This window comes from Sinocyclocheilus grahami, unplaced genomic scaffold, assembly GCF_001515645.1.
Source record: "Sinocyclocheilus grahami isolate Dianchi unplaced genomic scaffold, SAMN03320097.WGS_v1.1 scaffold31.1, whole genome shotgun sequence".
In the NCBI taxonomy this organism is placed as follows: Eukaryota; Metazoa; Chordata; class Actinopteri; order Cypriniformes; family Cyprinidae; genus Sinocyclocheilus; species Sinocyclocheilus grahami.
Window position 1 is genome coordinate 4,960,323 of NW_015505210.1, and position 13,856 is coordinate 4,974,178.

At 37.1% G+C, this 13,856-nt stretch overlaps 2 protein-coding genes across 4 annotated transcripts in view; both read right to left on the bottom strand.

Annotated features, from left to right (window-relative positions):
- LOC107575561 (glutamine and serine-rich protein 1-like) overlaps positions 1–4,887 on the bottom strand; it is a 21,087-nt gene extending 16,200 nt beyond the window's left edge. The window contains exons 1-3 of the mRNA XM_016261920.1: positions 4,485–4,887; positions 1,867–1,967; positions 1,622–1,777 (exon numbers count right to left, since the gene is read on the bottom strand). Coding sequence (XP_016117406.1) covers positions 1,622–1,777; positions 1,867–1,967; positions 4,485–4,570 — 343 coding nt within the window. The 5' untranslated portion in view covers positions 4,571–4,887. The remainder of the gene's footprint in view (positions 1–1,621; positions 1,778–1,866; positions 1,968–4,484) is intronic.
- Positions 4,888–6,885: 1,998 nt separating this feature from the next.
- On the bottom strand, positions 6,886–13,256 carry prrg4 (proline rich Gla (G-carboxyglutamic acid) 4 (transmembrane)). 3 transcript variants are annotated; one of them, XM_016261908.1, is made up of 8 exons: positions 13,215–13,233; positions 13,013–13,082; positions 12,727–12,836; positions 12,276–12,439; positions 11,046–11,073; positions 10,271–10,409; positions 9,965–10,150; positions 6,886–7,689 (listed from the first exon to the last, which is right to left on the bottom strand). In XM_016261908.1, the coding sequence occupies exons 3-8, from the start codon at positions 12,824–12,826 to the stop codon at positions 7,662–7,664; spliced, it is 645 nt and encodes a 214-aa protein (XP_016117394.1). In that variant the 5' UTR covers positions 12,827–12,836; positions 13,013–13,082; positions 13,215–13,233; the 3' UTR covers positions 6,886–7,661. The 3 variants fall into 3 exon arrangements, with proteins under 3 accessions (XP_016117394.1, XP_016117399.1, XP_016117387.1); XM_016261913.1 differs by lacking the exon at positions 13,013–13,082 and having other exon boundaries at positions 13,215–13,256; XM_016261901.1 differs by lacking the exon at positions 13,215–13,233 and having other exon boundaries at positions 13,013–13,169.
- Positions 13,257–13,856: the final 600 nt, after the last annotated feature.

The following is a 13,856-nucleotide window of genomic DNA, read 5'->3' on the forward strand; positions in this document are numbered from 1 at the left end:
TATGACCCCACATTTCACTTAAACCACTAAAATACAAAAGGGAAAAAAACACTGACCAGTGTTGCCAACTGCTTTCAATCGAAAGTAGCTAAAACTGGTCACTTCATGTTGCTAGATGACCTCATAAAGGTGAGTTCACTGATCTATATTTATATTTATCAGTGAACTCGCCTTTATGACATCATTGGGAGAGTCTCGGAATGTACAAGGTTTGTCCAAGAAACTGATTTTGTTGCTAGGCTTTTGGAAAAAAGTCACTAAATGGATGAGGACGTGTAGTGACAAAAATCACTAAATTGGCAACACTGGCACACGGACTACAAAATAAGTTATTAATATTTCATTGGTCCTCTTGTTTTTGCATGTGTTCATAATTTCTTTGTATGACAGCATGCCAAAAATTATGACCGCACAATTTGGCATGTTTCATTGCATTATTATCACAAATAAAACAACTGACTCTAAGCAACTATGCAATATGCTTGCAAAATCTTGAACATTCATTTGTTTACTTTTTTTTAATTAAGGGTGAAATTTCCTAGGCCGGACCTCACTTTTGGCCACTACTATATGGCAATTAATTAACTTTCCAACTGACCACCAAACCATATTGCAAAAACAAGCCACTTTTATGAGGATTGTGGGCTTTCATGGAGTTGTTGGAGCCACTGACTGAACTCATGTTCACATCATTGCTTCAACTGTAAACGAGGAGACATACCAATAAAAAACGAAGCATCAGTAATAATTTGTGACAATTTTGCACAATGCAAAGCATTAAAAAAAATAACCATTTAAATATTAAAATATTTCAGTGTCTTAATTAAATGATTTTATTGTAGTTACATTAAATGATTGGTGTTGTGCTGCTGTGACTTCACATGAGCAGGCTCACTATTGGCTGATTCAGAGGTTGAGGTCAGCCATTTTGTGTTGACATCATTGTAGTCCTTAGTCCACAACACTTAAGAATCAGTCTTAGACTTTCCTGAAAGCTGCTTTTAGCTTCTTTATAAAAGTCTCCTACTCTTAGAAAAGTCCTACTTTTTACTAAGAATTTTTTGACACTTAAGTCAAAGCTTAAGACTATTCTTAAGAGCATTTCTGAGAAGTTTTATACACACGGCCCTGATCTAATGCTAAGAGTAAGAGTAAATAAGGAACCCGATTCTTTCAGTCTGACTATAACAGTTTTAGCGATGCATTTCAGCCAGTTTTGTGAACTTGTCACGCTGTCATGCAAACTTTGCAACGAGACTGTTATTGAAGGATGAAACAGTGCAAACTATAATGGACAGAACAACAAAATTGCAGCCTATGTGTAAATGCAGCAATGTGCCAATTAATTTCACATGCAAAGAGGGAGTTTATAAAAGAGTCTGAAAGGCTAGGCAGCAAAAATTGCCCATTTCATTTTAAGAGAGGGTGGAAAATGTTCATGAAATACTAAATGATGACCTATTAATCAGCTAGTTTATTTCATATAACCCCCAACTATCTACTTCATGACCCTTTAAGGATGACTGGCAACTGAGAAACTGTGAGTCCAATTATCGCTGATAAGATGGTGAAGCAAAAACCTCAGTGGTTTCTCTAAATAAGAGACCTAATGTATATTTACCAGTTTGCCAGGATGGGCTTCTAAATGAAGGGAGAAGAGTAGAGCCAGCAGGTCCAGCCTGAAGGCTTCTAGATTCAATAGCGGAGAGGAAGTTCATGACCGATGATTCAGTAGCGTTGCTACTGGCGGTGCTGTGCTGATTTGAGTCAAACACTCCTAGGAGAAGGATATCATAGACAGACAACAGGCTGTCAATGACTTTAAGCAGTAACTATATCTCATTACAGCCTGAACCTGTTGCTCACCTGTGGGATGGTGGGTGGTGGTAAACGTCGGCTGGTGAGTAGAGGCAAAGGTCTGCCGTTGGAGGAGCTCAGAGTCCAACTGTGTAGAACCATAACTAGAACTATAAAGCAAAAAAAGCTACCTTTAGATGGTATATTTTGTATATTTCAAAATCCAACCACAAACTTGAGCTCACGCAAAGATCTTTAATATTCAGTTAGGATAGGCACATTTATATACAGTATCTTCGCACATAACATTCTAGAGGTGTTTACTGTACACATTCGCGTAACTCTAAACTATTTAATATAACAAAAACAAACTATTTCAGACATAACAACAGATATTATTACGCAAGTTCTCTGTGATGCAGACTAGTTTGGTAGTAGTAGTGTATGTAATAACTTAGTTGCATGGATTGGTTAGTTATATGTGCATATTTATACAAGTTTTCTGTCATAACATATTAACATTTTAAATGTAATATGTAGGCTATACTTCACAGCTAATGAGACAAAGACAAAGACAATAGACAGATGTCAGAGAAAACATATGGAAACTATTTTAGTTGGTTAGTTTGTCTGTTATAAGCTACCTTTAGATGGTATATTTTGTATATTTCAAAATCCAACCACAAACTTGAGCTCACGCAAAGATCTTTAATATTCAGTTAGGATAGGCACATTTATATACAGTATCTTCGCACATAACATTCTAGAGGTGTTTACTGTACACATTCGCGTAACTCTAAACTATTTAATATAACAAAAACAAACTATTTCAGACATAACAACAGATATTATTACGCAAGTTCTCTGTGATGCAGACTAGTTTGGTAGTAGTAGTGTATGTAATAACTTAGTTGCATGGATTGGTTAGTTATATGTGCATATTTATACAAGTTTTCTGTCATAACATATTAACATTTTAAATGTAATATGTAGGCTATACTTCACAGCTAATGAGACAAAGACAATAGACAGATGTCAGAGAAAACATATGGAAACTATTTTAGTTGGTTAGTTTGTCTGTTATGATTTTAGCAGTGCCACATCTCTTGCTAAATAGAGGAAAGTCTGCCCTATATATTTGGCCAAATAAACATCTGCGTAAGTAAATGTCACAGCTGGGGAGATTCATCTGGGTTTGTTTCCTGGCTGTTTTTGATGGTTTCAGTGTGGATGCATATTGTATAAACTAACCGAGTGAATATCCATCAGCTAGTTCTAGTCTGTTGGATTCCTATTAGCTGCTCGATTTCAGTTAGTAGCACAGCCAGCAAACTATTAAACTGTAAGTGACAGTGATCATTTTAATATATATATAAAAAAAACAGCAGCCTAAATGCAACTACTACAACAACCTAATGAACCTACTGGAACTTAAATGTGTGTCCATTTGTTACTGTATTATAAATACCTTCTTTTATGTGTATATATATATATAAACACACACACACTTATATATTCTTATGGTACACTACAAATTCTCATTCCTGCTGGTGTCAATGTACATTTCAGCCAAACCATTCAAAAACCCCTAAGCTAAAAGATGGGAACTCTGATTTTTGCAAATGAGTGAACAGAACTACCTGTGCAATTATTTGCATGCTAGTACAGTGTAATAAACTAACCGTCCCTTGTTCTGACTTGCAAACCACTTGGTGCTTATTTCTGACAAAAACACACAATGCAAGCAGGATTATATAACACAACAAGCTGCATTATAAATGCATTCCTAATGCATTATAACACAGCTAATAAGACCTCATAATTATAACAACAGTTATAATAATACACTACATTTTTATCTTTTAATAGTTTCCAGGCTGATGTGTCATGTCATGCGTTATGAGGTATTAGAAAGATTTAGGCATGAAAAATACAGTAGATCACAATGTGCATTATTAGGAATTATGAATGGCTCTATGCAGTACACACTTCATGGGAATGGCCAAAAATAAGGTTGCTAAACCATCTAAGTGGGTCAGTTATAATGTGTCTACCAGAAGTCTGTTACCTGTCCACAATCAGTCTTCTGGCCACCCCGTTTTGCACTTAAATTTAATTTTAATATGCTATACTGAATAAATAATTATACAATAGTACAGCTGACATCGTTGCCTGATAAAGGAAGGCAATGTATGCATATAAACATGATGCACTAGTGCCACACGTGTGGAAGTATAAGGAAAATCAGTGACAGACAGAACTAAATAAGACACTTTGTGTAAAGTTGCAGACACGTGGCTCTTCTGCAACACTGATCGATCAGTTGTTTACAAACCTCCTCAATGTCTGCAAAGACACTCTGACTGCTGTACAAGTTTATATATGCGCGAACAAGCTGGCACAGTCCTTATCCTGCACTTTCGGATGAATCATCGGCAAAACATACACCAAAATGAATAATTATGCATGAGTGTTTAAGTGCAGAGCGGGTTTAAAGGTGATCAGTGATTTAAGCAGATTCAGCAGATGTACAAACATCATCACGGTGTGTAAATACGCGAGAGACTGCAGCTATAAACGCATTAGCTCCATTAAAACGAGCGTTATATGAGTCTTGACACTTTTACGTGGGTGTGTGTGTGTGTGTGTGTTTCGCTAGGCCTTCCATCACCGGAGTTTTCTCGTACCTAGGTTTGTAGGCCCAGCCCGCGCTCTGAGCCGCCGCGCTGACCGGCTCTGAGAAGCTGGGGCTCGGGTAGTTCCTCTCCATCATCCGCCTTGGATCGGGAATGACGCTCGTCCCGCGATACAACTACACATTCAAAAATCACATATTCCTCAAACGTTGTGTGTCCTGCGGTGATGCGAGCGCTGGTCCCGGGGGTCTGACGGATGGTTTGTGCTGTGGATTAAGCGCAGGGCGAGAATCGCTGCTCGTGGCCCCCAAACAGAACCACACAGACACAGACGCGCTGCAGCTGCCTCAAGTCCCCATATTGGCGTTTTCTCCCTAACATTCACTTCCGACTAACTTTAGATGGAAGTTTTTTTTGCTTTTCTCCCCCCTCTGTCTCTTTCTCGTTTGCGTTCTCTCTCTCTTCACACAAACACACACGCGCGCGCAGCTTGTATCCCTGTGGAGACTGTTACTAAAATTAATACAATTATTACACCCTCTCCCTGTCGATAATCTTACCCCAATATACACCTTTACATTGTAATCAAAAACAGTTATTATTATGAATGGATAGGGCATGCCCTCTACTTTTCCATTTGTTCTTATACAGGTTATCATTTGGTCCATATATTAACTTTATTATTCTTCTGAGGAGATTTAGAGAACTGTGGACCTCCAACATGCAAGCAAACCATACACACACACACTCACACTCTCTCACACACACACACACACTCACACTCACACTCTCTCTCTCACACACACACACACACACACACACACACACACCGGCTACAATAAGATATCTTAATGCAATTGTGTTAGCTAATGAAATAGCAAATTATTTTTCTTCTGTGTCTCAGGACTAACTTTTAAGACCTTCAAGTTCAGGCAGGTTTGCTAATACAGTGGTTTGGCAAATACAGTAAAAACTTTATAATGCAGCATTTAGCTTTATATGATATATCTATCACAGGGTGCATAAACAAGCGTATAAGTGTAGGGTATAAACAATATGATTGTTGTTGTTTTTTTGACTGATGGTTTGATGTGGTCCACAATTTTTGTTTAACTATTGAAGTGGTCTACAACAACCTGACAAAGTCTGAGAACCACTGTCCTTGAAGAGTAACCACAGACAACCACAACGCGTCACAATATTTTTGACTGTACCTGGTTAAGTATATTGTTTTGCCATTTCAAAATTAAACATCTTTTTGTCATGTTTTGCTTGAAAAGTATACTTGTGCTATATTTCCTGTAAAATAAATGTTTGAAATTTTGTGTAATAAATTGACATTCATATTTTTAAGTGTGGCTAAAGAGTCCAAATATATTGAAGAATGTACACTACCGATCAATTTTTTTGGGACTAATTACAATAATAAAAAAAGGTCTCTTACGCTCAGCAAGGCTGCATTTACTTGATGAAAAACAGTAATTATTACAATTTAAAATGAAGTTTATATTTGAATATATTGTAAAATGTCATTTCTTTCTGTGATGGCAGAGCTGTATTTTCAGCATCATTACTCCAGTCTTCAGTGTCACATGATCTTTCAGAAATCATTCTAATATGCTGATCTGCTGCTCAAGAAACATTTATGATTATTATCAATGTCGAAGTTGTTGCTGCTTAATATGTTTGTGAAAACTGTGATACTCTACCATTCAAAAGTTTGGGGTAAGATTGATTTAACAAAAAAGAAAGAAAGAAAATAGCACTTATATCCAGTAAGCACGCTTGCTTGATCAAAAGTGACAGTAAAGACTGTTATAATATTTCAAAACATTTATAATTTTAAATAAATGCATCAAAGAATCTTGAAACATATCACAGCTTGCACAAAAATAATATGTTTGAAAAACATCTACATTTTTCATAATCTTATTACAAACTTTTCACCAGTAGTGTACATAAAACTACTGTACACACACACACTTGTTTGGGAATTTAAGTAGGCCTTATGTAAATGTAAGGGTAACACTTTATTTTAGGGTCTCTTATTAGCATGCATATTACTAGAATATTAGCCATTAATTAGTAGTAATTAAGCACATATTAATGCCTTATTCTACATCCCTAGTCCTACCCATTACCTAAACTTAACAACTACATTACTAACTATTAATAAGCAGCAAATTAGGAATTTATTTAGGGAAAAGTCGTAGTTAATAGTGAATAAGTGTTCTCTATTCTAAAATGTTACCAATGTAAGTTACCCGACACTTTCATAACACACATTAACCTGCCTAACATTTGCAAACGATATCTGACTCTCCATAGAACTTGAAATTGTATTATCATTGTACCTAAAAGTTATTTTGGTGTAATAGCTTTAGTGATTACTATGCCAAGCATTTCCATCATCCACCAAAATGTAACAAGACAACACTAATATACAATAATATTCAAACAAAGAAAGTTTATTATAAAGTCTATTAATATCCCTATGATGATAACATTAGAGCCCAGCCATTATCATTTAAAAGGCATCAAAGGGATGCTTCAGCCTCCAGAAACCTGTACAGTATCAACCGCTTGGCAAATGCCCTTTAAAGCTGGGTGTTCATGCCAGTAGAATGAAATGAATTCCCTAAATAAGATGAAAGCAACAGAATTGGTTTATCTATATGCACAAGGTTAAGTGCAAACAACACAGCCTGACAGAAGTGCCATGACGTTAGAGGAGGTAATCTTGTTTTTGGTGTGCTGATCACAGAATTTGTTCTCACAAATGTACACCAAATACTGATCCAGTATATACACAAATTCTAAATCACACTCTACTAGATCGTTAAAATGGACTATAGCGTACTGAAAAAGGATAAAATGATTTGTCCTTCATAAAAGCCCACCATATTAAATAAAGCTTTATGATCCGTCTTTTATTGTAACAATTATTAATATAAAATTAGTTTTCAATGGTTATATTTTTAAATAAACACTTTTACAAAGAATTTGATGGTGATTAGGTTTAAAGGTTATCTTTCTAGGTAGCTCGAACGATCTACACTATCCAGAAATGTTCAGTGATTTTTAAATTCATTGCCTAATGCAGCTTTATATTAGTGGTTTATTCCAGGGTATTAAATCCAAATGCCTTTGGTTTAACACATTTTCAGTTCATAGTCAAGAAAAAGTGGTTTAGTCCATCCTGATTCAGTTTGGAAAATGATGATATGGTTATCGTCGGATGCTGCCTGGTCTGGAACTGTGGACAGATATTAGATGTGTGGAATTAGATATGTAACCATTTTAACAGGAATTACACTATAAAAAGTTAAATGAAAAAAATATACATATATTTTAAAACAGGCAGCAACATTCATCAATTTTCAGGCCATCCAAGATGCAGATGAGTTGGTTTCTTCATCAGATTTGAAGAAGTGTAGCTTTCCATCACTTGCTCACCAATGGATCCTCTGCAGTGAATGGGTGCCGTCAGAATGAGAGTACAAACAGCTGATTAAAAACATCCCAATAATCCACACCACTCCATTCCATCAGTTACCATCTTAAGACGTTTCAAAAACTTAAAATCGTTGCTAAAATACAAATCCTCTATCCATAATATTGCTTTCTCCAGTCAAAAAGTGTCTTCTGAATCAAGAGAGAAATATGCACAGATAAAGCACTGTTTACAGGCAAAACCAGTCCAAAATAGTTCTAAACAAATATGTTGGTGGATTTTGATGCGAAAGAACAACAATGGATGGACTTTCTCCACTAGAGGAAACATTATTATAGATTATGGCCAGAAATGAAAGTTTGAAATTTTTTTGAAGTGAAAAATCTTTAATGATGGATTTGTTTCTTACAGACACACAGCTTTCAACTTCACAAGACGTTAATTGATGGACTGGAGTGGTGTGGATTATTGTGATGTTTTTATCAGACTCTCATTCTGATGGCACCCATTCACTGCAGAGCATCCATTGGTGAGCAAGTGATTTATTGCTACACTTCTCCAAATCTGTTCTGAAAAGAACAATAATTTAAAATATAAGAAGCTATAGCAATATAAACGACAAGCCAAAACAAATTCATTTAGGCTAAAATGAAACTGAAACCAACGTTGGGTCTCTCATTTGACAGTGAAAGTGAAAGTGAAAGTGACGTGACATGTGGTCAAGTATGGTGAGCCATACTCGGAATTAGTGCTCTGCATTTATCCCATCCAAAGTGCACACACAGCAGTGAACACACACACACCGTGAACACACACCCGGAGCAGTGGGCAGCCATTTTTTGCTGCGGCGCCTGGGGAGCAGTTGGGGGTTCGGTGCCTTGCCCAAGGGCACCTCAGTCGTGGTATTGAAGGTGGAAGAGAGCACTGTACATTCACTCCCCCCACCTACAATCCCTGCCGGTACGAGACTTTAACCTGCAACCTTTGGGTTATGAGTCCGACTCTCTAACCATTAGGCCACGACTTCCTCCCCCCAAAAAATGGAGCGCTTCACGGATTTGCGTGTCCTCCTTTCGCAGGGGCCATGCTAATCTTCTCTGTATCGATCCAATTTTAGTATATGTGGCGCCGTGGTGAGCACAAGAAAAAATGTTATTGAATGGCAAAATGTTATTTATTATGTAGCCTACTTCACTGGCGTTCCAATATCCACGTAAAACAAAATGTTTTGCATAACATCACGGCGGTATGGTGATAACGCTTAATGGCAGACTTTACTACATATTTGAACTGAGCAGTGTGTTTTTCCATATGTTTGACTGACTGTATTTTATTATGATACTGAACAGGCTGCATTGTCAAGGTAGCAAAGCTTAACTGTGTGCGCACATGCGGCGCCGGCGCAATCACTTGAATTTTTTCCTTCTAACAGTGGAAGCAACTAGGCCTACTCCTTTTAGTCATAAAGATAATCAGAATTGTAAAAGGTTTGCTTTTATTTATATATATATAGCCTAGCTTTATTATGTTTTTCTCCGCTCGCAGAAGCGTGATGTGAATCCTCATGTTCTGTTGTTTGCTGCTTTTTGCGAATGTAAAATTAATCCCTGGGAAACAAATGTTAGTATTTTTAACGGTTCAAAGACACTTATCCTTTCTAATTTAATTCAATTCTAATTTAAAATAATCTTGTCGGTTAACGGATAATAATCGGTTAACAAGCGTCGGTTGTCGGTTAGGAAAAATAACCGAAATGAATCCATAGTTCTGATGAAGAAACTAATTCATCTGCATCTTGGATGACCTGAGGATGGGTAAAGTCTCAGTAAATTGAATTTTTTGGTGAACTATTCCTTTCATTTAGCATTTAGAAACAGACAGTGATTACAACTCTGCTCTTGAGCGAAACAATTAACCATGAATTGCTGCCTGTTTTGGCAATTAACATACCTTAAATTGTTTTATTTTTTATTTTGAAGAAACGTTAAATGGGTGGTAATAAGCAACTAAATGACATAATAATAAAATGAAACAGATTACATAAGGGAATAGAATAAATGAAAAGGCGTGTTGGTACTCAGGATACGGTGGCGGTGGGGCATCATGTGGTCCATTGATGGCGATGGCCTGTTCATACGAAGGTAAACCATGAGCATCTGGGCTGGCATCTGAGCCTGTGTGAGGAATAGGATGCAGAGAGACCTCCTCCAGTCTCCGGATGATCACAGAGGCATTGCTTCGGTTGGATCGACGTCTGAATGAACTAAACGTAAAAGGCAAAACATTGCAATCAGTCTCTCCAATAAATGACAAACTCTTAGGATAATTCTCATAATTCTCAACATAGAGAATGTGCTTCACACTCGTTATTGTAAAGCCTTACCTTCGGAAGCCATGGTCTTTATTCCTCCCCTGGCAGAAGTACCAGATAAGGAGGCCAATTATAACAATAAAGACTCCAGCGGAGATGATGCCCACCAGCAATGCTGTTACATCAACTTTTGATTGGGATTCACCCTTATCTATATAAACAGGTGGAAATAGATATCAAAAATCTAATAATAGAATACAGTTTTTATTTGATGGTTATTATTATTTCTTTATATATGACTGTGCTTTGCGCATTAATTCTTTGAAGTAATGGAAGTTAGTACATACACTACTGGTCAAAAGGATCACGTGACACTGAAGACTGGAATCATGATGCTAAAAATTTAGCTTTGCATCACATGAATAAGTTACATTTCAAACTATACAGTCATTTTAAATAATATTTCACAATATAACTGTTCTTACTGTATTTTGGATTAAATATATGCAATCTTGGTGAGCTTAAGAGTCTTCTTTTAAAAACATTAAAATAATCTTAAGAATTCCAAACATTTTACTGGTAGTGTACATGTAAAGGATTACACATGAACGGAAAGCAAAAAAGACCATTTTCAGATTTTTCCCCCCAGAAAAACACAACTGCACAATGAAGAAGTGGTTTAAAAAGAAGTGGAACTTTAGTGAACTGGGAATATTAAAATAATATGCTAAGAACAGGTTTCTTTTAGTAGAAAAACATTTGACTGAGAAGATGAAAAGATTTCATTTTTTTCTCGCAGTTTCTGTTAAGGGTAAATCATTCAGGTGTATGCATGACAAAAACTCACCCTCTGTATATTTCCTCCAAAAGTCATTCTGTCAAATCAAAAATTAAATGCGAATTAAATTAATGTCCAGTATGAAATTAACAAACGGGTGTTTGTTAAAGGGATAGTTCACCCAAAAATGAAAATGTGATGTTAATCTGCTTACCCCCAGGGCATCAAAGATGTAGTTGACTTTGTTTCTTCAGTAGAACACAAAGGAAGATTTCTAACTCAAACCGTTGCACTGTCAGTCTTATAATGGAAGTGAATGGGAATCACGGCTTTGAGAGTCAAAAAAACATACACAAACAAAACCAAATTAAACCCTGCGGCTCGTGACGATACATTGATGTGTAAAGACACAAAACGATCGGTCTGTGCAAGAAACTGAACAGTATTTATATCGTTTTTTACCTCTGATTCACGCAATGTCCGAACTGTCCTGAGCGCGTCCTCGCCAGCAGACGCGTCTTTTTCTTCTTGCTTTACGGCGGATCGCAGACTTATAAGTGCATTACCGCCACCTATCTCTCAAATGGACCATTGACACTTGATCTACAACCTCAATTAGGAGTGTCAATGGTCCATTTGAGAGATAGGTGGCGGCAATGCACTTATAAGTCTGCGATCCGCCGTAAAACAAGAAGAAAAAGACGCGTCTGCTGTCGATGACACGCTCAGGACAGTTCGGACATTGCAGTGAATCAGAGGTAAAAAAAACGATATACTGTTCAGTTTCTTGCACAGACCAATTGTTTCGTGTCTTTACACATCAATGTATCGTCACGAGCCGCAGGGTTTAATTTGGTTTTGTTTGTGTATGTTTTTTTGTCTCTCAAAGCCGTGATTCCCATTCACTTCCATTATATGACTGACAGACTGCAACGGTTTGAGTTAAAAATCTTCGTTTGTGTTCTACTGAAGAAACAAAGTCACCTACATCTTGGATGCCCTGGGGGTAAGCAGATAAACATCCCATTTACATTTTTAGGTGAACTATCCCTTTAATGCAGGTGTATTAAGCACTGATCATCAGATGTTGGGAGTGAAGGGAGTGTGTCGCTCCAAACACACTCTGGTATCACTTTTTAATCATCATCCTCATTTGTACTGCCTAAAAATGAGAGTTGTCTGCCCAAATCCAACCCATGGGCAAGTACACATGACAATTTCGTTTAACTAGGAGTGGTCGTCGCAGCCTGTGTAATGAATACAATTCATTAGTCAAGAATAATAATGGTATTACTCAACTGTTGCAGGGATATTCTCAAAGACTTCCCGAGCCTCCTCGTAACTGCATATCTCCTCGAAACACTCACGTTCTAGATTACCTGGGGTGAAGATCTCAAAGTCGAAGCGGTTGAACAACAGGTGGCGTCCAAAAAATGTGTTGGCCTCCTGGTCCACAACAAACACTACACAGCACCAATAAATATGTCAAATGTGACTGAAAATACAGTGTCATGCAAGTTACATATACTGAAACAGAGATGGAGATAGAGATATACTTTGATAGAGATATAAAGTACATCTGAACATAACCATAAAAATACAATGAAGTAATGGATATCATTAAAGTTACCTTATAATAGGCTAAGTCTCATAAACCTACACTTATCATATCCTATCCTATCTTAGATCATGATACTATTTTAATAGGAGCATGTGCTTTCATTATTGTGTTTAAAAACAAAATGCCCACCTTTACTGTCTTGATCTGCTGGTATTTGAAGGGGTTTTCTCACACACGCACAGTGTCCACATAAAGTGAAATGACACAGCAGGAGGACAAATATAAGCATTTCTAGTCAACTGCGGGGGAAAAGGACAAAAACCGGGCTACTCAACGACAGACTGAATTCCACAAACACACACCCATATTGTGTTATTTCAGAAGTTGAAATTCCAATTCGATTTTAATAGGAAAAAGGTCTCAGCTGTAAGGGTCGAAATCGAAAGAATGTGAAGGAAGCTATCAAATTACTTACCTTTCAATGATAGTTTATATTTCCAGAGATTAAAGTTAGCGTTAAACTTTAATTAATTTCCAGAGAGCACCTGAAAACATTCGTGGTTTGGACGAAATGTAGTTTGTTGTGTTCCAGGAAATGACAGTTTCTGTTTACAACACACACACACACTCACTCACTCACACACACCTGCTCAGACCTGAATAATCGATCGTTTTACCTAGAGTGAGTGAGAGTAGAATGAGAACAAATCCCGATTTCACCGAAACCTACTAAGACGAAGGATTAGCTCATGAATATTTATTACGTTACATGACCGCAGAAAGCTTTTCAAATTTATGTGACTGAAAAAAACAATAAAAACCTAATCATGGTCACTGTATGCTCTCATAACATGTCAAAGAATATTGTCATTTTGGCTTCGCCATAGTAGGATTCTTATTTATTCCCACGCGGTGCTCTCGCATGTCTTACAAACGGTTTGCATTAAAGGGGTCATATGATGCGATTTCAAGTTTTCCTTTCTCTTTGGAGTATTACAAGCTGATTGTGCATAGATAAGATCCCTGAAGTTGCAAAAACTAAAGTCTCAAAACCAAAGAGATATTCTTTATCAAAGTTAAGACTCTGCCACGCCCCCCTAAAACGCCTCGTTCTAACACGCCCCCACATATCTACCTCACTATGTGGAAATATTTGCATAATGCTGCCCAAATGTGCATGCAAAGAAAGAAGGCGTGGTTTCAGTAACCGCAGTTAGTGTTGAAGCAGCATGTCAGGGAGACGCTGTGTGTTTCTAGGCGAAAGCAAAAGCACTTTATTTGGCCTTCCGGAAGTAGATGCATTTAGGAATCTTTAAGAT